We start from the raw sequence: 21870 nt of genomic DNA on the forward strand, positions 1-21870 counted from the left end.
TCCACCACGCAGTTTTGGAGGGGGCCTGGCGGCTACATACCAAATTTCATTGGTCAGAGGAAGGGCCTAGACAAGCTGCTTCATCCCATGACGCGATTCAATTCGTTACATGGGGGCGGTCTGAGCCACCCCTCGAACGTACGTCTATCGGTCTCCAGTCCGAACGCCTACAAGCCACGCCAAATTCACCATTTTAAGCGTGCAATTAATCTGTAATCCTTCGGAGTGTTACTACGCAATATGATTGGTGAAATTCCAGACCCGAGGCACAAGAATTAGCGTATGCATGCAGCTGAGACATCAAAATCTCATCAATCGAAGAGGGGAACCCTGCCAGTTACCAGGTCTGTGCAGATTTCTTGGCGGAATATCGTAGGAGTAAGGGCATCCGTGGGGAAGAGTAGACCAGCACATGAGTTGCATCGCCAATTATTCAATTATTTTCAGGACTTCATCCCAGGATTCGCGGGATCTTATTGGTCCCTCTTTGAGAAATACCCGCGTTGGCGCATTACTATATCCTGGTAGTTACGCAGCTTTGAATTGTTCCGTGCTCTGGTGTGAGAAACCACGGTTGCGATCCCGTCCGTTTTGGAGCTAAGATACTACTGGATCTCCACTGGATTTCTACTGGATTTCCACTGGATTTCCACTGGACCCCCTCTTCACATATTGTGTTCACCATATCTGAAGGCAACATGCATGCACGGATGCATGTTTCGTCGCAAAATTGGGATGACATACCTGAGCACTTAAAAAAATGGGGTCAAGTCTTCGCTGCTGGTGTGACTCGTTCATTGTACCTGCACCTGTGTTGGGCCAGATTTTGGACAAACGTGTCAGCCTCGACTATCCAGCGTGTTTCACATGCAGCAATTGCAAATGAAGGTACATTACAATCCAATCACAGACCGCTGAGTCAAATCGCTACAGGTCATCACTGCGGGGCTGTCTCGCGGATTTCAAGCTCTAGACTTGTTTCATGACCCTTGATATAAAAATAGACTTCGTGTTCCTTTACAAACAGATTCGTTCGACCAGTCAGAGCGCTCCAGTTGATTGGCTCAGTTCTGCCGTATTGGCGCTTTCCACTCTTGGATCGGTTGGTTGGTCGATCGACATTGAGGATGTGGGATGTTAATCTGATAGTAACTGGAGTACTGCTGAGCTTCGTGATTCAGGCCCTCCGTCTGGCTGATGATTGATTGGCTTCCAGGGGCATGACTAAACTTGCTGAAAAGTCTGAAATGCTAGTTAACTAAAAAAATACACTTGGGAGGAACGAAAGTGGATAAAAAGATAAACGTATTGACGAGCGAGCGGGACATCCCGGATATCATGCAGGATTGAGGATATCGATAGTGGAATTTGCATTACAGTACCAGGAGCCTCGAACTTGCCCTCTTCGACGATGTATTTGGTCGAGAGGGGGTGATGGGCGCTGGGAAAGCCGCCAAGTCACCTGACAAGACAAGACAAGGTGTAGCACGGGTCATCGGCTATTTCTAGGAACAACAATGTTCCGACTAGCTTGCCATATCAGGGGCGCAATTATAAACATTGCTTGTTAGAGCAACATCGGCATCATGCTTCAGACGCGTCGCCTTCTTCGGGAAGAAATTACATACTCTCTTGCTAAAGACCGAGAGGTGAATATTCTCCATCAACTCGGCTATTTCAACCAACAATGTCGCTTTTTTTTCTCACCTCTACGCTAGACGTGATTGGATGAAAAGTGTTGTTGTTCATCAGCTTAATCTGAGTTCCACTAGTGTATGTCATGTTGCAAATATTGAGGACTGGCTCCGAGGCAGCTTCAACGTCTGTGTCCCCATAACTATCGATGGCTGGGAAAGCCGACAACAATCCGGAAGCCGTGTCATACTGCGATTTCCGCTTCCGTATCGAGTCGGAGAGGACTTTAGACCCGGGAATGGGGACGAAAAGATCCAGTGCGAAGCAGGCACCTACTCATGGCTCCAACAAAATTGTCCAGAAATTCCGATTCCGCAACTGTACGGCTTCGCCTTGTCAACAGGTGAAATTGTAGGAGTCCTATCGGCACACCATTCACGCAAGTTACGGTGACTGATCGTCGGAGTATAGTTCACACGGACTGACAACCTACCATTTTTGCGACGCTGCTTCGAGTCCCTACGCCGTTTATTTTTTGGTTGCTTTCGTTCCCAACTACCGTCAAACTACATCCGTCATCCGTTTCAGCAAGACAGCCCTCTCGATCGAGTAAAAGGTGCAGGATACTTGTTGATAGAGTATATCGAAGATTCTCAAGGGAGCATGCTTTCGAACACCTGGTCTGACAAACAACATGACGTCAAGCTACGGAGCAATTTCTTCCGTGACTTGTCTCGGATCTTACTCAGTATCAGCAGGAAGCCCTTACTCCGCATTGGCTCATTTGTCATTGACAAACAAGGATATTTGACATTAAGCAATCGTCCACTTTCCATGGAACTCCAGGAATTGGAGAATGAGAGAATCCCTACCGATGTCGGGCGTGACTACACCTATTCGACTGTTGAATCCTATGTGGCGGATATTTTGGGGATCCATGATAACCGCCTCCGGCATCAGCCTAATGCGGTGAACAATGTTCAAGATTGTGGCTATCAGATGTCAGCACTGGCAGTAATGAGAGCAATAACCCCATTATTTTTCCGTCGAGATTTGCGACGGGGGCCTTTCATTTTTATGTTGACTGACCTCCACCCAAGCAACATTCTTGTTGATGACCAGTGGCGCATCACGTGTCTAGTCGACCTTGAATGGGCCTGCTCACGACCTATTCAAATGACTGAGCTTCCTTATTGGTTGACTAACAAGGGAGTGGACGAGATCGATGTCGAGGAATATGACAAACTTAGGCAGGAACTGATTGCTATAATGAGTGCGGAAGAGTCAGACAATCTCGGTGGTGGAACAGGGAGAACATCGCTGCGACTATCTGACATCATTGAACAAAATTGGACTACAGGCACATTTTGGTATTCCTTGGCGCTTTCAAGTCCGAGCGGTCTATTCAGATTATTTTACGATCATATTCACCCCTTGTTGTCCAAAAATTGTTCCGAGGAAATCGGCGAAGTTTTACCTTTTTACTGGGTCAAGGATGCAGGAAAATTCGTGGCAACCAAGCTCGCTGACAGAAGGCGTTATGATAAAGAGCTTCAGCTAGCCTTCGTAGCAAACCCTGAGGACTGTTAATCATACCGCTAGTTACTTTTAATTCACCGTTTAAAGTTGAAAATTCATTTGTTCTTTCAACCCAAGTGGATTGCATAGTAAATGGCAGCTGTCTACCCCATCTCTGTCCGTTTCATAAAGAGCATCACCCGGCGAATGATTTATTGTGCAGATTTTTCATACGCCGCACGTCCATCCTCTTCTTTCAGATGCTTTTCAAATGCTGCGTCTAGTGCACTGAATGCCTTTTGGGCATGATTTTCAACTCTCTTGCGCTGCGCTGCTCTGCCCGAGGAAGTGATCTGCTGCAGAGACTTGACTTCCCCCTTTATTCCAACAATAGCCTCTTCGATTTGGGGTTTTTCAGCCTCGCGTTCGTCAGACATTGTAAAAACTAGAGCCGCCCAATCGTCAGTCTTCATTTTGAACACTACCCGGGTTTAACTTACAAACAGTTTGGGAGAGGAAATAGACGTGGGATCTTGGAGCTTCTAGTGATGTCCTGGACCGCTTCTGGAATGTCTGGTGACCAATTTGGGCATATAGATGGGAGAGGTAAAGGAACAGTTTAAATGTAGATGTCAATTATATCCAAGATTATCGGAAATAACCTGAAATTAAGACAAAATATCATTAAATTCACGAACTAGGGTCCCATTGTCCATAGCCACAGCCTAGATAGAGGAGATTCGTCAAGTTGCGGCGAGTATACCATTGGATTTACACTGGACTCTTCTTCGCCTATCAAAAGTTGCCACATCTGAACACAAAATGCATGCATGTTTTATCACACCACTCGTTTTACCATCTCCTGCCGCTTTCAGATGTGTGCATAAATCTTAGCGCCTTACGCAAGTGAGACAACCCAATGAAATCAACACAAGCAAAATTGCAGCTAGACATTATGTCATGAGGGCGCAATGCGTGACCCTGTGCGCAGGCGCTTTGCAAAACGCACAATCCATTAGTACTGCTACTCTGCATAAATTCCAATCAAATCCCACCCCAATTTCACTGGACTTTCTTTGTATTATCTATCATTCATTCTGATCTAAAAGATGCTACACCGTCAACAATCAGCAAAGAAGATGGGTAGATCGAGCAGGAAACATGATTACTCCTCTCTCACAATTTCTGAGGCAGTCTCTAAAATTTTAGAGGCGACCGAGATGATTGAGCTTAGAAGATCTGTCAAACCGCACCAACACAACCGTATCAAAGATGCCTTTCACCTGGCTGATGAGCCGAAAAAAAGTTCCCCATACAAAGGCAGAGCAAAGACGAGAGGACTACAGAAAACTTCTGGGTGATCTTCAGACTTACTGTGGGCCAGAGGTTGTAATTCCGTGTGCCCTAGGCCTGGGTCAGACGGCAGTTGGAAATATGAGAGAAGCGTCCCGGCTCCGCCTCCCAGGTGATGCACACTGATAGACGATTGACCGCGGGATCTTTGCATCGACGCCAGACACAGTACGTCTGCTGAATTGCATTCCGTCCTTGCAGGAGCATGTGGGATTTTCCGCTAGTACACCTCGTATGTCTCCAAAGCAAGAAAACTTTAACGCCCGTGTGAGTCTGTCCCTCTCCGCAGAGATCCGTGAAGAAAGCACTTATGTACTGGCAAGGGCTAACTAATAAAGTGTGAAGTCTCAGAGCTATACTGGCAGTATAGTACTGGATAGCTTTAGTACTGGACTTGGACTTCACTTTGCAAGTAGGATTCAACTCCTCTCCGCCCACTTAACCTGTTGGCCGCCTCCTACCTCCTATTTCACCCACTTTCCAGCCTCCACTCCCTTTACTCAAAACCAACAAATTACGGTTAGCCTAAGCTAATGGATTTTCTATGGAATAAGGAGAAAACTGAAGGTGATACGGATCAATCAAAGCTAAGGGCCCCTCTGGTAGGAGCTACTACATAAGTATTCATGAGACGGGACTAGGTTATAGTAAGACTAAACTTCTCAAGCTATGGCGTGTCAGGTATATGGAGGTGAAGTCCAAGTAACTCCAGAGCAGCTCTCAGATTGGCAAAGCGACAATCTACGGTACACTAACTGCTTGTTTGGATTCGACTTTGACAGCAAGAGATGAAACCCGAGCCGCCTCGGTACTGGCAATGAAGATTTGTCTAGATCTACGCCTGTGGTGCTGCTAAAAGACTCTCCTGAAATTTACCAGGTTTACCAAAAGCCAGCTGTCCTAGTCTGGCGGTATACTCACAGGGAATCAATGCAGAGGGTCTTATCCAGGCAGGCCTTTATATAGGAGAGAGAAGACAGGAGATAACACATTTGACTTAAGAGGTATGTTACCTTGGGATGAATTCTTGTCATTCGCATTAACCATGTTTCAAAGGCAAAATGACCATCACCTTTCAATCCGGCCAGAGTGGTCATACACCTACAATAATTGCTTGAATTCAAGATGGAGGGGTTTAGAGAATACCTTGTCTAGAAGGAAGCTCTGCGGGATGCCATACTGCCTACTCTTTTGTAAGGTGCTACATGAGCTTAAGGGGTCTATACTAGGTACTTGAACATACCCTGTCTACCTCCCAGGAGCAGCTGTGACTATAGAGCCAAGGACCCATTTCGGTGGGCTTGATTGTCTATTCAAGGTTTCAATGGCAGCCACTCTAACGGACGAGGACTGATCCTCGATATGTGCCACTATCGTTCGAGCCAAATCATCCAGAAGAGTAAATTTCAGATCTACTAGCTCCGCCTAGCTCCATCCACATCAATTTCACCCCTCAAAAACAAACAAGTCCTAAAGTAACATCGTTTAATTGCAATCAAAAATCTCTTCCAATACTCCATCTGTCCCATCAAACGCTCGGCAATTTCTTTCAGTGGGCAGCCAACCTCAAACACCATCTAACTATAAGATGTAGAGATCTATCAGAATCAATACCGAATAAAACCAGGCTTGAATTTCCAATTCATCAGATGCATGCTCTCCCAGTAGACATCAAAGTGGATAGTACCATTGGTGTCTCCCAAATAAGCAGTTATTATATAAATAACCTTCCAGGCAGAGGGCCCGCCTTCATAGCGCTCGCAGTGGGAGAAGTCTATCCCCGAAATATCGATTGCCAGGGTGCTAATCTTCGAGGAACCTGTTAAGGGGCTCATGGTTTAGCTCCTGAGAGTTAACTTGGCAAAGAGATTATATTATATTAACATACCTCGCTCACTGAGCCCGGTGGGAGGATCAGCTCTGCCTGAGCTAAAGATGTTGATGACTTTCATGGGGGACTCTCCCTCTTGGTGGATTAAAGTACCTACCCCTTGGATCATTACATCCATTCGTAAGCGATCTCCCTGAATATACGCGTGATTAGTTGGAATTTCCATGGGTAATTTGGAACGGTTCGGGAATCACGGAAATGCTACCTTTTTCACCAGCCAGTTAATTGAATCGTTTTGGAAAGTAGAGCCCAAACGCAAGCTTCTGGGCAGGGAAGAATCGACTAGATTCACGGTTGAGAAGCCGAAGTGGCACGGACTGCGCATGCTTCGTAGCTCAACTTTGCCACTGCCCCATGCGATCGCACCCTGGACGACAGCCGTCAATCTGACTTGTTAGAAGAATTCGGGCCAAAATCAAGGGATCAAATGTATACATACGCATTCTGACGGTCTGTGATGATGGCCATATCAGGAAATGCACGTGTGATCTCACTTTGAAGGAAACGCGAAAGAGAGAATCCTCCAACGAGCAAGATTTTCTAAAATCCGTCAGTACATTCCAAATACCATCTTTCTCTGTAAGCTCACATACTTTGATGGCTGGTGCTTCTCCTTTCATACTATTGGCTTCACTCATGTGGCTATTCAAGCAATTGACAATTGTCCTGACAGAGGGTTGGAATAACTTCAGAAGATCGGCACTTAGTGTGTCGACTTAGCATCTCCCTAATGATACATGGACATAAGGAATAAAGGGGCTTTCTTACCTGGATAGTATCACATGTCCTGTGTTTTGATCATACCACTCTGGGTTGAAGGGTTGCGACACCTTTATTTCAAGGGGGAGTTGGAAAATCGCATTTCCATGTCCAGTAAACGCACACTTAACTTTCATGAAATCCTGCATGAATTCGCTTGTGAGCCCAATCACATACCATGGTAAGCTAGAAAAGACATCACCGAATCTTTTTTCCATGAGTTTGTAAAACTCCCTATCCACCGAAGTGGAACCGCATAGTTTCCCTTGAATATTTGATTAGCCTATATTCAATTCTATCTCAGGGATGCTGGAAGACCTTACCTGAGCCTGGAGCAAGCTTATCGTATACAAGAGGATTATACTTTGAGATCACAAAACTCGCAATATCCTAGGTAGCAATATTAGATATGAACAAAATAAAATCAAGCTCCTAAAGGGTAACTGACAACTGTTCCTCCTCCACAGTCGCAGACTAGAACTCCGTCTCCAGTCTTTGAAACTTATTAGTCTTCCAATCCAAACTGCAATACCAACAACAGTGTGACATACCTTAAGAGGTAAGGTTCCTGCATTATCTTGCGAGGTCGATAGAGCGAAGATGATGGCAGCGTCCGCCTCTGTAAGTAGGCAGATATCATCACACTTCCTCGATCTAAAACCCGCTGTTTCGATAGCAAAAAGCATATGCTGCCTAGCCTCTTTGGACCAGTGCCCTGGTATGGTAAAACAGAATTTGATGGTGCTTGTCTCCAGGCTCTTCTCCGTATTGGTAAATTTTTCTTTCAGATGGTCCCAGATGTTGGCCTGGAGAGCGCCCAGGTAATCTGAGATGGTGTCAATTGAGGATCTCCCTGTTGGAAGAGACATAATCCCTCGAGGACCTGCCCAACCCATTGCCTCCGCTTTCCAGCCCTTGATCTCAATCTCAAGATCATCATCCAAGAATAGCTTAAACCAAGAGATCACATTAGGTACTTTCTGAGCAGGAAATCCCCATTTATTCTCCTGAAGATTGGGGTTGTCCTGAATGTAAGCAAGAACGCTTGGAATCTTTTTGGAAGGAGGCTTTTCGCAGGATTGGCTGATCAACTTGGGATGATAATAGGGGCGACCTAGGAAAATGCTAGAGTAGCCAATGGCTGTAAGCTTTGATTAGAATGCTCGTAAAGTGATCACAAGGTTTCCTCGGAGATCATGACTCACCAGAGGCCGTAGTACCAAAGTCAACTCCGACCACAATATCGTACTTGGGTGTAGGCATGATGAACAATAATTCGTGAGAACTGACTTTCTGCGATGATCAAGGGTTTTCTGCAAGTGTAGATTTGATCCTCTATGATAATAGTTGGAAAGGATTGGAGTTGACATGATCAATTCAGGGAATTCGCTTCTTTTTATGACTGACAGGTCAGGGGGGTTTCTACCTAGCTAGTCCACGGGTGACTATTGTTATCGATGTAAGAGAAACGAGAAGTCTCGTCTCAAACGTGTAGTTGAATCAATGAGGAGCCCAGGAACAATCAGCTCCCGTCATCTGTCATTTCCCGCCACTGCCAGTTTCCGCGACATTTCCAAAGGTTGACTCAGGCCATGAGTGTTATCGTATTTGAAGCGGTCGAATGTTGACTGACATTATGAAACTTCACTATATCCTATCTAGGAAACAACACAGATCCTTATGTCTTGGATTCATCATGCTTTCATGCACATTCCTAACTTGAAGCGCTTGCGTATAGATGACCTGGCTCAGTCCATAGCTCCGGATTCTCATCAAAGGAATAGTGGAGGAAAATAGAGACATTCCTAGAAATGTGCTTTTGTCGATCAAGCTTTACGGCTTGACCTAAAATTTGTATGTAATTGATAGGGTTTTCTCTGTTAGATTTTCAGTTCTCATTGCCCCGTTCTAAACTATCTGGTTCATAGGGCGGTGCATGGATATGTGGATCCCGACAGCCTGCAAAATCCCGAATACGAATGTCTTCAAATATTTGAAATGTCGGGCTTCAAGCCACATCCGAAATGTACAGGGGTTCATATGGGCTTTCATGTAGACCCCTCTAATACTGGAAAGAGTATTTCACCTGCAGATGCAACAGTGTGTAGGATTGAGTGATCTAACACACCGCACTTTCAATTCTAGGCCTATCTCTAGCTGATGATTTTCAACAAGCGAGACACGGGTTTCTCCGGGAGTAAGGGCGTTTTTTTCTCACGAATTCTTTGATCACAAAAAACCTTTGAACGCCACCCAGTCTATTTTAAAACCAAAAAGAAATGAAAGAAAACCCGAGTTGCTCTGATCTTAAGCGTAAATGATGGCATACATGTACAACAATTCAATATTGAAACGAATGTCTGAGGCGCTCTCCAGGGCTGTCGCTCGGTGCAGAGTCTCTCTCTTTACTGACTTTTTCAACCCTTTTGGTTTTTATCCGAAGTATTTATGTCCTAATCCCATCTCTGGTGACTGTTCCTAGCAAGCAGGATGGGCAAAAGAGAGAAATCTCGAATGAGCAATACCCCGAAACGAAAGAAACCACAGCCAAGCCCAGAGGCGGAGATGGTAGGTTTACTGAAATTGTTCCAACCATTTTTGACAGAGGATGAGAAAGACTGAATATCACATATAGGCTAACGATCCCATCCCACCGGGTTCTGAGTTGGACACTGGGTGCGTCAAAGTCAAGACCGTTACGGAAGAAAAAAATCAAGACAGATTATCTAAGGTATTCCAAGATTGGTGCATATCCCATGAAATGAACTAATAATTGTTCTTTACGAGCAGAATAGTTGCTCATCCTCAATGGGTTCCTTGGAAAACGGCACATCTCTTCCATCGACCGTGAAGGACCAGGATAAGTCATCGCAAAAGTCGAAACAATCGACACCCATTCCGAATCAATCTGAACGACTGTCACCTGTTCGACGTCAGACTCGCCTGTGGGGATCTCCGGTGGCCAAAGAGAGATCTCCGATCGCCGAAGAGAGATCTCCAGTGGCTGAGGAGAGCTCTGCAGAGACGGACGAGAGCTATTTTGAGAAGGACCGGAGGTCTGGGTGGCAAATAATACCCCGTCCTGCACCCCGGGACGTGTTCCATCCTGATTACCCCTTCACCATGAAAGACCCATATGTTCAGCCGCAGGAAGTCCTACCACTTCCAAACTTTACCGATGACTACACAAGCTTCGAGGGGTTTTGCGATTATATGTTTCCCCAAGAGCCGGATGATAAAGTCTCTTGTATGACTTCCGACATAAAACACTGGGTCAACGATTACTGTGGATCTCCAGAGGACATCGAAAACAGAATGACTGCAGAGCAGAAGCAAGCTGTACTTGACTTTTTGGGAGATTGGTGCCTTTACAATGACTGGGACTCGCTGATCGCCACATTCCCCAACCAACGCTTTCGATTCCACATATTCACCCAGGCCGTCATCATGAAGGATATCTTTCAGAGTCTTGTCGAGAATCCGTTCTACTACATGGACTTGGATACTTATTGGGACGGGCGCTTAGAGACTCTTCCACCTATATATGGAAAGGAGCTATATCAACATTGGCAAAAGCTTCTTCGCGGTGAGTTCCGTCGGTGATACTATTCTACCGGTCTGTTATGATGTCTGCTAATTCTTTCATCCTCCAGTGGATGAGTTAAGTGCCGAGAAGTGGCGTATTTCCACAGTTCAGATGATGAATAGGTATCTTGAGCCTACTGCTAGGCCAAAAACAGATCCTATATGGCCTGTTGAGGCATGGGACTGCAGTACTGGTATACGGAGCTGGAATATTAGGCAGAGGTATGTAAATCAGTTAGTTCGCAATATGCTGGATCGATCCAGTCTCATTTCGCCTATGTTACTGGACCACGATCCCAAGAAGGAGCTAGACACCGAGCACCCTTTCCGTCGGGATGGACTGCTGCGTCGATGCTATGAGCAGGCCTGCGACTTTGCTGTCCAGATGTGGGTCAGGGATGAATCGATAATTCGTTTTGACGAGAAAATCAACGAGATAGGTCCATACACACTACTGCCATACCCTGACAGGGCGGGTACCCGTGTCATGAAAAGGTGGTGGTCCAGCGGGTATGATTTCCATGATACTCCGTTTGATGCTTCAAGCGTCGAATTACATGAGGGACGAGAAACTACGATGATTCTATGGCCTGCAATCTGGGCTGTCCGCTGCAGGCACATCACCGTGCCTCCTCGGAGTCCAAACTCATTTTTTTCTGGGTATGGAGGAAGGAGTGATCTTAAGAGGGGCAAAGAATATGAATATGTGGATGAGAGGGACTGGGTCTACACTATTCTTGCCTGTGGGCGTGTTTATCTTGCGGGCAGAGGGTTTGTGAAGCCGGATAATACCCCTCGCAAGTGATCATTCAATAATTTCTGAAGTTCTCAAAGGGACTCATACGTAGTATACGGTCACCCCCTTCTTTCTCTTCTACGCCTCTGGGTTTTCTTCTTTTTGTCTATATCTATACTTTTGGCTGCGTTATCACTGAGATTGTTGTTTTGAATGCTGAAAGATAGGACGACTCCATATCCTATCCTGGGAGATTGGCGGAGGAAATTCAATTCTGATTTTGAGAAAATTCTTGAATGTCTTATTTTAATTTTGTTTGTTCCTCCTTCCCTAAGAACTTGTAGCTGCACCTGGATACCTTGCGTCTAACTTGATTAATCAAGTAAAATAGCTCCAATTTGCAGTCTCTTTTAGTTAAACCCTTGCAATACCTTCTTCACTTGATACCAATGCTGGTATTCTATCCTGTCCCCTTCAAGCTCTTAGAATATACAGCTTGACCCTTGGAAACTTGAAGTTCAAGACTCCTCCTACTGTAACGCCACATTGAACAAGTGGTTTTATCTTTATTTCGGAGGTTCTGATGGTCTCTAGCCTTAACTTGAAATCTGCCTATATATATTTGGGGCCAAACTATCCCTCAGGCACTATCGTCAATACATGCTAGTACTCAAAACCTGGAAAAAATCGATTCATTCATTTGAAGTTTTCATTTGATTCATTTTCAACCAGGATAAGGGCCCCCTTGGTAAGAGCTACTACATAAGTATTCATGAGACGGGACTAGGTTACAGTGAGACTAAACTTCTCAAGCTATGGCGTGTCAGGTATATGGAGGTGAAGTCCAAGTAACTCCAGAGCAGCTCTCAGATTGGCAAAGTGACAATCTACGGTACGCTAAATGCTTGTTTGGATTCGATTTTGACAGCAAGAGATGGAACCAGAGAAACCTCAGCCGCTCAACTACTGGTAAAAAGGATTTGTCTAGATCTACGCCTGTGGTGCTACTCAGAGACTCTTCTGGAACCCATCAGATTTACCAAAAGCGCCAGCAGTCCTAGTCTGGTGGTATACTCACAGGGAATCAATCCAGAGGGTCTTATCCAGGCAGGTCATCATATAGGAGACGGAAGGCAGGAAATCTTACGCTCATGAAATGAACCTTGAAATCTATTTATCATGGTAAAAATATATAAACATTACGGTAAATCTATGTACTGTTCCAAATTTCGTCAAACTATCAGATTCGTCTCTAGTAAACATACCGAAAAGAAGAGTTTTGCTTATCAGTAAGTCCGGCCCACTTCTCATCAATCACTGCCCCATTCTCAAGTCCCTGTTTCTTATCGCGTTGCCGATTCTGCCATGAGTAATACAGGAAAAGAGCAACTGCTGCAACCGCTGCGCCAGCTTGCGTAGCAAGAACGGAGGTCTTAGCACGTCGATACTCTGGTGCATCCATAGCCTGGAAAGTCTGCGGTCCAATAATGTTCCCAACCGAGAAAGAGCCGGCGACGAGGACGCTTGCAAAGGCGCGTTTGGTATGACCCGCGCAGTTGGCCATGGTCCATTGGTATAGAATGGGAAGAGTTGCAACGATAGCATTCACCAGGTAGAGGCCCATAAGTACACCGGCGGTGTTGGACTTCGGCAGGAATGACATGAGCCCGCCGCCAATGATACCTGGGATTGTACAGAAGACAAACCAGGCCCAGCGGTGAGAAAACGTGCGGATTCCATACCCGACGGCTAGGGTGAAGACGATACTAATCAGACCAGATGGGGTGTTCAGGAGTGCAGAGATAGGGCCTGAAAAGCCGAACCCTGAGATGAGAGTCGCGGAATATGTGGTGACTACTCCACTTGAAATCGATATCTTCAAGAGTATTAGGTCAGTCTGAGATAGAGCTGGAAGGCGTATTCAAGGATACAGAATACTGGCTTACCAGGATAGTTGTAAAAGTCAAGAGCCAGAGCTGTATGTCCATTATGGCCTCCCATATTTGCTCCATGTGCACCTTGGAGCTCCATACGCCAGTTTGGTTCTCACCGACATGCTGCAACAGAGCAACCTTCTCGCTGTCAGATAACCAAGAAGCTTTGCTTGGAGTATCTGGGATGAAGAAAAATATCAATATGCCTACAAGCATAGTGACCAGGCCCATCACCAGGAACATGATGCGCCAGCCATCTATGCTCGTATTCCGTACATGTTGGAACCCATAAGAGATGATACCACCAAGGATCTGAGCGACACCCAACCCTGTATACCAGAGCGTAAAGCGAGGGGCTTGTTCACTGCGGGTATAGAACTGGCTCATCAGGAGCATCAATGATGGACCAATCGTTGCCTCGAACCCACCTAGAAAGATTCGCGACACCAACAGACCCCGATAGTTGTAGCTACCGGCTGAAGCAGCAGCAGCACCACCCCATAGGAAGACATTCCCAGCTAGCCACTTTGCTGCTGGAATCTTTTGTAAAAAGTATACTGTGTCCACCTTTGTCAGAATAGGGAGGATCGCCGATGAAAGAATGTGAGCCAGGGATAGGTGGTTTGCCTGGATCCAAACCTACCATTCGGTACCTCGGCGATCAAGTAGGCGATGAAAAACCAGGTAGCCGTGTTGGAAAACTCGTTGCCTTTGAGACTAAGATCTTTTTTCAATCCCATGACCGCAGCATACTGTGATGGGAATTAGTGCCAGTTGTTGTCATATATTTTCAGTTTGATCACTTACATTGAGCGTAACTTTATCCAGAAACTGCAAGAGATAACAGCAAAACATCAATGGTAATAGGCGATAGTCGATCCTCCTTCGTACAGTAGTTTTCGAATTCAGTTTGACCTTAAACTCTTTCAACTTAATTCCCGGAAAAGAAATCCTAAAGAAGTACGTTATGATTGGATGTTATTTTTAGCGTTGTTGTCCAGACCGCCTGCTACAATAGTGTATGTATCTTACAAAACGTCTTCAGTACCATGGGTGGTGTATTTTACACGAAATTGGAACACAGTGTGGCAGGTATGGTACTTCCTCTTTCTTCTATGAGTCTGCAACTCCCTGCGTAGCAGCTTTTGATTATGATTACTATTTGAGACCAGATGTTCTGACCAATCATGCTATAAAGAGTGAATATGTCGTCGCCTCTTCGTGTCGGTGCAAACGGAGGTATTTCGGAAACGTGTTGAGTGTCGAACACTTCCACCTCCAATATGAGAAATATCAATGAAAAGCACACGTTTATTCTGTCGCTGAAGACATTGAGTTTTCCCTTTGAGACATATCCTAAACCGATGATTCATAAAGAGGAGCAATTCTGTGTAAGTATCTGCCTCTGGTCGATCTTTTGCGTTGATTCCAAATGCTTTGCGCGGGCCAATCATGGACATCATCATAACCATATGTATCTGAATTTCTCTTCAAGCTATAAAAAAGACGAGCTCCGCAGGCATACACTGCAGCGCCTGGCAGAGAGCGAGTAATACATACCAACCTATCGCGCCGGCAAGTGAAATAAGGGACTTTACAAGTATGTATTTAAATTATATTGTTTGTGTTTGGACGACCAGGATTGAATGATGACGAGCCTTGGACTTATGCGAGATAATAGGACAAACAAGCAAGCTAGCGTACGTTCGAAAACGCATCATGAAAGATATGTTCTGATCAAAGCTAAATCACAATCGAGGTAGTCAGACACAGATCCTAAATCATGACCTTGTGAACTGGCTCAGTTCTAGTCCATCCACAGTTTCATTCAGATTCTGAAATATTGATGCAAAGGAGGCGTTAGGGCAGCGGTGCGTGTAGTTGGTTCCATAGGTCGAATATCGAAAGGATGAATCGTACCATGCTAGCGATGTGAATGCCATGACGCTCTGCACAAAAGATGTGTAATTCAACCTCGGGAATGGAGCCTCTGATTTCAGCAAAAGCAGATCAATCGATTGCATCTGTATAGTCAGAGCTCCATATATGATTAAGCGACATTCATAACGACAGCCCCGAGTGCCAAGTAAAAAACCGTCACGTGTTTTAATAAGGAGGACAATCAAATCTTGGATAGCCTTCTCTCGACATTCATTTATCGATTCTAAGATACCGTAAGTTTTGAAGCACTCGAGAAAAGGGACCTGTCCTCACCTATGACATATCTCAGAATGGGAAGTCCGAAACTATCAATCCAGCCATTGCTCTGTGATATAGCAATAGAAGTCGATCGTTTGAATTGGGTAGGAAGTTCGAAAAACCAGGCGATCCATATCTATAAAATCAAATTCATAGAAGGTGTTGGGGTAATCTCCTCCTCCACTTTCTCAATCCACATATCTATCAGAAGACACAAAGCATCCCGGCATTCGTAGTAGTCTGCTATGACGGCAACTTGCGCCAGTATCTCCAGATTCAGCTTCTTAGGAATATGCTTAAATTGGCCATGAATAGCCCGAAGTATTCATCATAAGAGCTTCAATATCCTAGCTCTCTGCGGTGATCTCAACTTTACCCTTCTGGGAGTAAGTAACACTTTCTCTCCAGCCTCCAGTCAGTAGTCTCTTGAAAAACGGGGAAGCGAACATCAAATGCTTCGCAGAGACCTGAATACGGAAGCAGCTATCAGCCGAGAATGAATCAAAATGTTCCTCGAAAGCAGCTTCCGAAGTGAGCTCGCCGGCAGGAATTTTTTCAGCAGCAGGCTCATCAGCAGCAGTGGGCTCATCAGCAGCGGGCTCAGGCTCATCAGCAGCGGGCTCAGGCTCGTCAGCAGAGGCCTTTCTTTTCTTTTCCTTCTTCTTCTTTTTTTTATTTTTCTTCTCCCCGCTCCGTTCCATGAGCCTCGGCTCTAGCTGGTTGGAATAAAATTCCGAGCTTCCCGACGTTGCTTGGGAGCTTCGGACGTTGCCAAACAACAATGGAAAGGTGTTGAAGGTTCGAAGAGCAAATGAGTTTTTATTTACTTATGCAAAGGGACTGCTTGAATTGCGTAATACTATGGTCACTTCCCCTTCTGGATCTATTATGTGGATTAAAGGATCCATGCTGATGCGAAGGTTGGCTCAATAGTGGAAGAGTCACTTGAGATTGATGAACAAAAGAATGGATTATGGCGTATTTGCACAACTATGGCCACTGGGTAAGTAGCGGCGAAGAAAGGCAGTCCGACCGGACCTGATTAATTATTGTCGGGCACGAATGCATAGTCGGTTTCGGGCTTTGCTTTGTTTGCTTTTTTGCGCTATTTTTATATGAAATAATTCTGTATGTGTAAGTACAGCCTTCTGACAAAGACTATGCTGCATGTGAGAAGAGTAAGGGGAAGTGGCGATCGTGTGAGGTGATCTTGCCAAATTTACTAGGTAGCTCTACGAGATTCGACGTAATAATACAGTACTTTACATCAACATAAAGACTTTGGTACGGTCATTTTGACCACAATATAGCAGTGATCTCAAACGTCATTAGCGTATATCCGACAATTTATCCTCAATGTACGCGGTCTGATTGGATGTTATTTTAAGGACATTGGTATACACCGCTTTCTACAAAATGAATGTATTTTCTAATACGCCATACAAGCTGTAATTTACATAAATCAGCAGACACAGTACCCCTCTTTTAGTGATATCGTATCCTGCACAACGGCTTACTGATTACTGTTATTGGCCCAGGCGACATAGCTCTAAGACTCTCGCCTTCAAAGCTTGCTCTTATCCATGATATAATAGAGAGCAAATCTTTTACCACATCTGAAATGGCTGAACAGGCTAAATGCAGCAAGCAGACTATCATCGGTATCCGCAACAACTTGCGACAATTTGGAAGCTTATACGCACCACAAACCCGAGTAGGACGAAAACGAACCGTGACACCCCTAATGATCGAAGCTCTCTGTGACCACCTATGTGAAAAACCCGGCCTCTACCTCGAGGAAATGGTTGTATTCCTATGGGATGAGTTTCAGGCCTTGGTTACAACCTCCAGCATCAGAAGAGCCCTTGTCGCAAAAGGTTGGTCAAAAAAGACTGCACGAAGACGAGCTAAGGAACAAAATGCCGATTTACGAGACTATTATCTGCACAATCTTTCAGACTTTAAATCGTATCACCTGGTCTATGTTGATGAATCTGGATGCGATCAACGTGTTGGGTTCAGACGGACAGGCTGGGCACCACGTGGCACATCCCCCTTGCAAGTAACACAATTCCATCGTGATCAGAGGTACCAGGTATTACCTGCGTATGCACAGGATGGGATCATTCTATCGCGTGTCTTCCGTGGTTCTACGGATGCCACTGTGTTTGAAAGCTTTATAGCTCAGCTACTCCAGCACTGCGGGCGATGGCCAGAACCTAAATCTGTCCTAGTCATGGACAACGCATCATTTCACCGGTCGGAAGGACTTGAACAAATGTGCGCGGGGTGAAACTGGTCTACTTGCCCCCGTATTCGCCAGACCTCAACCCAATTGAAGAATTTTTTGCTGAGCTCAAGGGGTTCATCAAGCGTAACTGGGACTACTATGAGAAAGACCCCGAGCGAGGCTTTGATACCTTCCTTGAGTGGTGTATTGATATAATGGGTGCGAAAGAAGAGAGTGCCAGGGGACATTTTCGACATGCGGGCCTGAGCATAGAAGTTTTTGATGAGTGAAACTCCTTCTTAACCCTGTCCTTATCATTTTTCCCTTGAATTTATCATTGACCCTGAAGACCCCTCAAACAGATTTCGCCAGATCCTGTGGCTGTTTTTCTTCGCAGATTTTTTTACAGTATTTTGGACATCCTCGTTTGCTTATAGAACTTTCAATTCCTAGGCGTTACTAATTCCTGTAAGCACGTTAATTTCACAAAAAAAAGATTGTATTCTCTGAGTGACAAGGTCGATGCCGCGGTACCTGTACTGTGTTTTCTATACAGTCTCCTGGGCCTCGTCCTTAGTGTCGCTGGAGGGCATGGATAGTCTCCACTATCTCTCTGGCCAAGACCGGTGGCTACAGTGTGTACATAAAAGACAAAAATGCAGTTCTTGCGGCTAGTAAAACGTCCCCTCTACCCAGTTGATTCGTGAAGGATCTTTGCCCCGGCGGTAGAGGTATTGTAGGGGTTGCCACAACTCATTTGATGTTCCCACAGCGGTATAGTTACGGTCAGGGCTCTCAAGGTCGTACATGATCGTGCGACTATATAAATGTTAATGGTGGCAACCTATCAATTCCAACTGATCTATGCTTACACCCAGAAACGACAGCCAGATCCTCCACCAGAGAACTGATATTGATGACGCCGATTTCGGTAGATTGTATCGGCGACATGTCGAACCTCAATGGCCATAGTAACCGGGAAATCCCAGTGTTGTATAGCCGAAGTAGTGAGGAGGTATGCAAGATCTGTCCATTCCAGACGCCCATTTATGTCTCCATAGTCTGTCACCATATTCACACGCACTGATCCACCAGATTGAAGGAGAAGATATATCGACCAGTGGTTATCGGATCCATCGATTGCAGCACCAGCGTGAACCACAACGCGTATGTAATTGACACGTCGGATATCCGCTAGAGCTTGACTTGGAGTTAAATTTACCATCTTCCTGGAAGAAAAGTCGGCAGACCAAGAAGGACCGGAGGAGGGCTACGGTGCTTTCGATGTATTCTGGGAGGGGTTGAGTGATAACGGATTATTTATTATCCGAAAGGGGCGACAGCGGTCGAGATCATCAACGGTTTCTATCCCTTCGGAAGACTCTCCCCCGCAAGAGTCTCCCTCCGCCTGTGTCTTCTTTCAATTTTTGATACCGCCATGTCTGTTCAGATAGACAATCACCAGTCGGTCATTAATTTTTGCCGCTCTTGTTCCGATGATCAACTTATTGGAGGCTCGAAATATGGCAACCGAGTCGTTAAGCTACCAAATTATGACTTAGTAGTCAAGTTCGGCCGGCACGTCTCCTCCTACGAGGCGAAGAATCAACAAAAAGCGCACAGTATGATTGATTCCAACGTCGTCTTAGTGCCTCGGGCTTATAAGTTTTTTGTGGACGATGAGGGCTGGGGCTACATGGTCTCGGATTATGTCCTGGGCAAGACTATTGACCCTCTTCCGGAATCTCATATTCAAAAACTTGCCAAAGTTCTTGAATATTTTTGCTCTATCACTTCGGAGAGAGCTGGTAGCCTAAGTGGTGGCCCGTCGACTGGCTTGATCTGGCCAGATACAAATGATCTATTCATCAGCAGTGTCCAACAAGTGGAAAACTGGTTCAACAGTCGGCTTTTTCCCGGAGACGGTGAGGTTCATCTTGATCCTAGCCCATTGGTGCTGTGCCATTTAGATATAGCCCCGAGAAACCTTATCTGGTTGGATGATGGCCGTGTCTGTTTGCTGGACTGGGCATCAGCAGGTTTTTATCCAAGACCATTGGAATTTGCCAGCTTATTCTTTCAAGAATATAATTTTAGCAAGGCACTTCTGAATGCTACGGGGTTCGGCTCTGGGCGTGATAAAGAGGAACAACAGAAGATGTGCCAGGCTTTGTATAACAATGAAAGGTACTCCTTGTAAGTTAGAACCAACCAAAGTTGACCACCTCAGTATATAATTCTAATCCACGAAACAGTCGTTCACGGGATACTAGAGAATCTTCTCCGCACTATTCACCAGCTGATTGCATATTTCCTCTTCCACTAATCCCGGAACCGCAAAAACTTCCAATTTGATAAATAGATAATCAAAATAATATGTATTGTGCTTTCTATTAAAAACATTATGCCTAGAAATTGATAGTCCGAGCTGCGTGCCAAATATGACCTATAATAAGGTTTAAGCAATTATCCAAACACAGAACCCGGTGTCTGCATAACTCTTTGTTACGTATACCAATCAATATCACACTGTCTAATCTGATCAGTGATTCAACATACTCGCCCAGAAAACGCCGTAATCTATAACAAATCCTGTCCAGCCTAAAGTATTTCGTATATTGGTATCGCTTTCTTGACTTTCTCAGCCCATGATCCGATGTCCTCGACGAAACGTCGAGCGATGCCTATTTTTATCCCTTTCTCAATAAAGAATTTTGGGTCCTGGTCCTTGTAGACTTGCTCAAGGTCAAGACCATTGTCGAGCATCACGTCACATACTTGCCGAAATGCCGATTTCAGTGTGTCATTTTCGACATTCGACATTTGCCACTCGCCGTACTCCTTCACGGCTACATCCCTAGGGCCCGGAATTTCCAATGAATTCATGGCCATTGGTTCAACCGCCGCTTTGGGAACCGAAACGTCTAAGCCTTGGGCGGTAGACTGAGAGGGTAGAACATTGATTATATTGTAAGGAGAATATGGCATCCCACTCTCCATGGTATGCCCCCCTTTACGCTTGTCTTTTCCCAGTCTCTTTTGTCTCTCTTGTTCTTCCCTGTATAATTCGTCGCGTACCCCTTCCGGCACATCCTTATGACCCTCTAGAGTCCCGCCTTTTTCAACGTGGGATATAAGGCGTTTAATGTGGTGAGATTTAAGTGGGTAATATTTTTTCCCCATTGGATCCACCCAACAATGGGGGCCATGTGGACATGTCGATGAGTCACATCGCACCAAGTTATAGACACTTCGCCAAATTGGCTTCTCGCCTGAAGCATGTTCCTCAGCATCAAGCTGTGCGTCTCGTTCACAGAGCATTCTTTGCGTAACTGAGGATTTCCCCCTCTTTTCTCCTTTCCGGCCTGTAGATTGGGAAGAATGATGATTATCTACATAGTTGAAACTTATCTTCAACGTGAGTTCCTTACCCTTGGATAAAATATCGGACCACATCAGAAGCTGCTTTTCTATAGCAGACCAAGTAATATCAGTGTCATCAAATCGCTTTGTCAGTTTGCGTTTAGTGCGATCGCTTGTTGATGCGACGATAACAGTGTCATCGGATCTCACCCGGCGGTGGCGGGCGGTTTTTCGTCGAAGCGCTTTCTCTAGCTTTTTTTCCAATGACAGCTGCCAGAAGGTACTAGGAGCCAGGACCACATCCTCCTCAGTGTCCATCGATACTTCTCGGTTATTGAATGTCACTCGCCACTCTACACGGTAGTGGATACAGGTTGGCGGGTTCTCATCATAAGTCCTTCCCTCTTCCCACTCGCCCAGCGGCAGGAAGTGGAGTGGAACTAGGTCACGATTACTCTTGGGTACAACGTTGTTCTCAAGCACACAGGAAGGAGATGGGCTGAAGGCAGACAGCGCGGCGTAGGGGGCTGACACCGTATCCAGGGGTTGGCACGTAATCTGAGTTTTGTTCCCACGTTTCATGCTCAGTACATTCAGATACATGATCGTCATGATATGGGCTCATTCTGAAAAAGAATCACGATTCTAGGAGAATCCATGTTAGCTT

The 21870-nt window shown here is 45.4% G+C and overlaps 12 protein-coding genes across 12 annotated transcripts; 4 read left to right on the forward strand and 8 right to left on the reverse strand.

The window, feature by feature from the left end:
• Positions 1–1843: 1843 nt before the first annotated feature.
• Positions 1844–2050, forward strand: N7483_010137 (uncharacterized protein; the record flags this gene model as incomplete). Its single annotated transcript, XM_057093564.1, has 1 exon — positions 1844–2050. One exon carries the CDS (start codon positions 1844–1846, stop codon positions 2048–2050), a length of 207 nt encoding a protein of 68 aa, XP_056939535.1.
• A 248-nt stretch (positions 2051–2298) lies between these two features.
• On the forward strand, positions 2299–3225 carry N7483_010138 (uncharacterized protein; the record flags this gene model as incomplete). The annotated part of the gene is made up of 1 exon (XM_057093565.1): positions 2299–3225. The coding sequence occupies one exon, from the start codon at positions 2299–2301 to the stop codon at positions 3223–3225; it is 927 nt and encodes a 308-aa protein (XP_056939536.1).
• A 140-nt stretch (positions 3226–3365) lies between these two features.
• Positions 3366–3590, reverse strand: N7483_010139 (uncharacterized protein; the record flags this gene model as incomplete). The annotated part of the gene is made up of 1 exon (XM_057093566.1): positions 3366–3590. One exon carries the CDS (start codon positions 3588–3590, stop codon positions 3366–3368), a length of 225 nt encoding a protein of 74 aa, XP_056939537.1.
• Positions 3591–6113: 2523 nt separating this feature from the next.
• Positions 6114–6458, reverse strand: N7483_010140 (uncharacterized protein; the record flags this gene model as incomplete). Its single annotated transcript, XM_057093567.1, has 2 exons — positions 6114–6325; positions 6395–6458. 2 exons carry the CDS (start codon positions 6456–6458, stop codon positions 6114–6116), a joined length of 276 nt encoding a protein of 91 aa, XP_056939538.1.
• A 129-nt stretch (positions 6459–6587) lies between these two features.
• Positions 6588–8419, reverse strand: N7483_010141 (Hsp70 family protein; the record flags this gene model as incomplete). The annotated part of the gene is made up of 8 exons (XM_057093568.1): positions 6588–6783; positions 6837–6937; positions 6991–7099; positions 7166–7421; positions 7480–7546; positions 7605–7649; positions 7708–8297; positions 8362–8419. 8 exons carry the CDS (start codon positions 8417–8419, stop codon positions 6588–6590), a joined length of 1422 nt encoding a protein of 473 aa, XP_056939539.1.
• Positions 8420–9964: 1545 nt separating this feature from the next.
• N7483_010142 (uncharacterized protein) lies at positions 9965–11546 on the forward strand (the record flags this gene model as incomplete). The annotated part of the gene is made up of 3 exons (XM_057093569.1): positions 9965–10742; positions 10810–10963; positions 11006–11546. 3 exons carry the CDS (start codon positions 9965–9967, stop codon positions 11544–11546), a joined length of 1473 nt encoding a protein of 490 aa, XP_056939540.1.
• A 1183-nt stretch (positions 11547–12729) lies between these two features.
• On the reverse strand, positions 12730–14362 carry N7483_010143 (uncharacterized protein; the record flags this gene model as incomplete). Its single annotated transcript, XM_057093570.1, has 4 exons — positions 12730–13353; positions 13424–13968; positions 14055–14163; positions 14219–14362. Coding segments are annotated over 4 exons (1422 nt in total), but the record flags the coding sequence as incomplete, so codon positions are not given.
• An 830-nt stretch (positions 14363–15192) lies between these two features.
• N7483_010144 (uncharacterized protein) lies at positions 15193–15840 on the reverse strand (the record flags this gene model as incomplete). Its single annotated transcript, XM_057093571.1, is given in 3 exon segments — positions 15193–15615; positions 15633–15746; positions 15808–15840. The coding sequence occupies 3 exon segments, from the start codon at positions 15838–15840 to the stop codon at positions 15193–15195; spliced, it is 570 nt and encodes a 189-aa protein (XP_056939542.1).
• A 117-nt stretch (positions 15841–15957) lies between these two features.
• Positions 15958–16518, reverse strand: N7483_010145 (uncharacterized protein; the record flags this gene model as incomplete). The annotated part of the gene is given in 2 exon segments (XM_057093572.1): positions 15958–16436; positions 16452–16518. 2 exon segments carry the CDS (start codon positions 16516–16518, stop codon positions 15958–15960), a joined length of 546 nt encoding a protein of 181 aa, XP_056939543.1.
• Positions 16519–18511: 1993 nt separating this feature from the next.
• On the reverse strand, positions 18512–19065 carry N7483_010146 (uncharacterized protein; the record flags this gene model as incomplete). The annotated part of the gene is made up of 2 exons (XM_057093573.1): positions 18512–18659; positions 18713–19065. 2 exons carry the CDS (start codon positions 19063–19065, stop codon positions 18512–18514), a joined length of 501 nt encoding a protein of 166 aa, XP_056939544.1.
• Positions 19066–19278: 213 nt separating this feature from the next.
• N7483_010147 (uncharacterized protein) lies at positions 19279–20040 on the forward strand (the record flags this gene model as incomplete). The annotated part of the gene is made up of 1 exon (XM_057093574.1): positions 19279–20040. The coding sequence occupies one exon, from the start codon at positions 19279–19281 to the stop codon at positions 20038–20040; it is 762 nt and encodes a 253-aa protein (XP_056939545.1).
• A 401-nt stretch (positions 20041–20441) lies between these two features.
• Positions 20442–21806, reverse strand: N7483_010148 (uncharacterized protein; the record flags this gene model as incomplete). Its single annotated transcript, XM_057093575.1, has 1 exon — positions 20442–21806. One exon carries the CDS (start codon positions 21804–21806, stop codon positions 20442–20444), a length of 1365 nt encoding a protein of 454 aa, XP_056939546.1.
• Positions 21807–21870: the final 64 nt, after the last annotated feature.

This window comes from Penicillium malachiteum, assembly GCF_028827825.1.
Source record: "Penicillium malachiteum strain IBT 17515 chromosome Unknown utg000005l:1.0-9002435.0:326005.0-9005861.0, whole genome shotgun sequence".
In the NCBI taxonomy this organism is placed as follows: Eukaryota; Fungi; Ascomycota; class Eurotiomycetes; order Eurotiales; family Aspergillaceae; genus Penicillium; species Penicillium malachiteum.